General features: G+C 44.1%; 1 protein-coding gene across 1 annotated transcript in view; it reads right to left on the bottom strand.

Annotated features, from left to right (window-relative positions):
• melk (maternal embryonic leucine zipper kinase) overlaps positions 1-1870 on the bottom strand; it is a 13143-nt gene continuing 11273 nt past the window's right edge. Inside the window, exons 15-17 of the mRNA XM_030788206.1 lie at positions 1607-1766; positions 503-606; positions 1-178 (exon numbers count right to left, since the gene is read on the bottom strand). Coding sequence (XP_030644066.1) covers positions 1-178; positions 503-606; positions 1607-1766 — 442 coding nt within the window. The remainder of the gene's footprint in view (positions 179-502; positions 607-1606; positions 1767-1870) is intronic.

Below are 1870 nucleotides of genomic sequence, written 5' to 3'. Positions count from 1 at the left end.
TCAGATCCTGGTGGTGGACAGGATGTCCTCCACCAGGTGTTTGTAGACCCAGGCGTCTCCTTTGAGCCTCTGCCTTCGAATGCCCACCACCTCTGGCTTATGGAGGAGACACACCTCCAACTCAAACTGCATCGTTACCTTCCCAAAGTCCGACTGAGTCTGACACTTCAGCGTGTAACTGAGAGAGAGAGCGAGAGAGACAGAGAGAGAAAGAGAGAGAGAGACAAACAGAGAGGGAGAGAGTGAGAGAGAGAGAGAGAGAGAGAGAGAGAGAGGAGAAAGAGAAGGAGAGAGAGAGAAAGACAGAAAGAGAGGGAGAGATTATAAAAATAGAAGTGCTGTGTCATATTGGCTTACAGATTCTTTCTAAAGATGCCAACAGCAGCTGGGAAGACCACACACACACACGCACACACGCACACACACAGAAGAAGGTGGTTTGTAAAGAGTGACGTTTGTGAGTAGCGTAAACGGGGAAACCCTGCTGGGGTTAAAAACCTACCCTTTCTGCACAAAGTCCACGTTCTTCTCCGGCAACACGCTGAGAATGTGGTTCAAGACCTGGTCAGCGTTGGTCTGACTAGTCAATGTGACGTTATACTGGGCCTAAAAACAACAACAAACAAACAACCGCAATACAGATTAACACAGGTTGTTACAGTCATCAGGTTCATGTCTTCTTCTATCACGTCTCTGTGTTCATGAGAAATGACTGAGGGCAACAGACAAACACAGTGACGGTGTCAGAGAAGAACTGGAGGAGAAAACGGAATGAAGAAAGGGAGAGGAGAGGAAAAGAAAGAGGGAATGTAGGAAAGGAGAAGGGTCGTAGGGGAAGTTTATGGATTTTCACACGCGGATCTGAACATAACTCTTACCTGTACGTTCATCCATACTGTAAACGGTTCGTTTTTCATCGGATCATTGGATTTTTAGATTTGTTTGGGGTTTTTTTTTTTTGCATTTTTCAGCCAAATTGGATACTTTTTGTAGACGTCATAAAAATTCAAAACTGCAGCAGAGACCTGTTGTACAATCAGCAGTTTTGGAAACATTTCCAAATAAACCATGTTATTGTTCAAACCAGTGAGAGAAAAACTAAATAAACAGGTAAACAAACATTTTTTTTTTTGAAAATGGTGCAGAGTTTTCCGTGGGACGTGTGATTATGATGATACTGATCTGATTGGTTCTCGCGTGAAGCGGGACAAAGCAAAGTCTATTCTGATTGGTTCTCACGTGAAGCGGGACAAAGCAAAGTCTATTCTGATACAAAACCACCCCCCCCAGTTATCCACAGCAATATGCTTATCTGATGTCAAAACACAGCCATGGGGGAAAAAAAGCCTGTAATGTTTATCCACTGAAATATCGTAACCAAAAAAAAAACAATACTACACTGACAATTTAACAACCAAGATTCAAAATGTCCCCACACATTTCTCCTTTGAGACAGGCTGAAAATAGGAAAAAGATGTAAAAACAGTCTTAATATGTTATGAAAGACAAGAGTGATAGAGTGATAAAAGTATAAAGCCAGTGAGAGGCAGTGTAGGGATAGCAGAGGGAGCAAGGGAATAAAAAAAAAAAAAAAGAGTGTAAAAACCTTTATTTTGCGTGGGCCGTCACGCACCCCTCTCTTCTTGCTGGGAGTGAGCATGGTGATGACCTTATCCAATCCCCGCTCCAAACTCCCGAACACTTTCCCGCCTTTTTTCTTCTGCCCGCTGTCTGTCTGACACACGGCCATGTCCAGAGAGCGAGACCTGGACAAAGAGGTAAGACAGGCCCCGTTAGACAGGGCAGGCATGTAGTATCAGCTTATTAACGTTGCTCCGCCCTCCCACTGATCCGAAGAGACTCCGTAGGT

The sequence above is a fragment of the Chanos chanos genome, chromosome 11, assembly GCF_902362185.1.
Source record: "Chanos chanos chromosome 11, fChaCha1.1, whole genome shotgun sequence".
NCBI lineage: Eukaryota > Metazoa > Chordata > Actinopteri > Gonorynchiformes > Chanidae > Chanos > Chanos chanos.
This window is presented reverse-complemented; position numbering and strand designations above follow the sequence as displayed.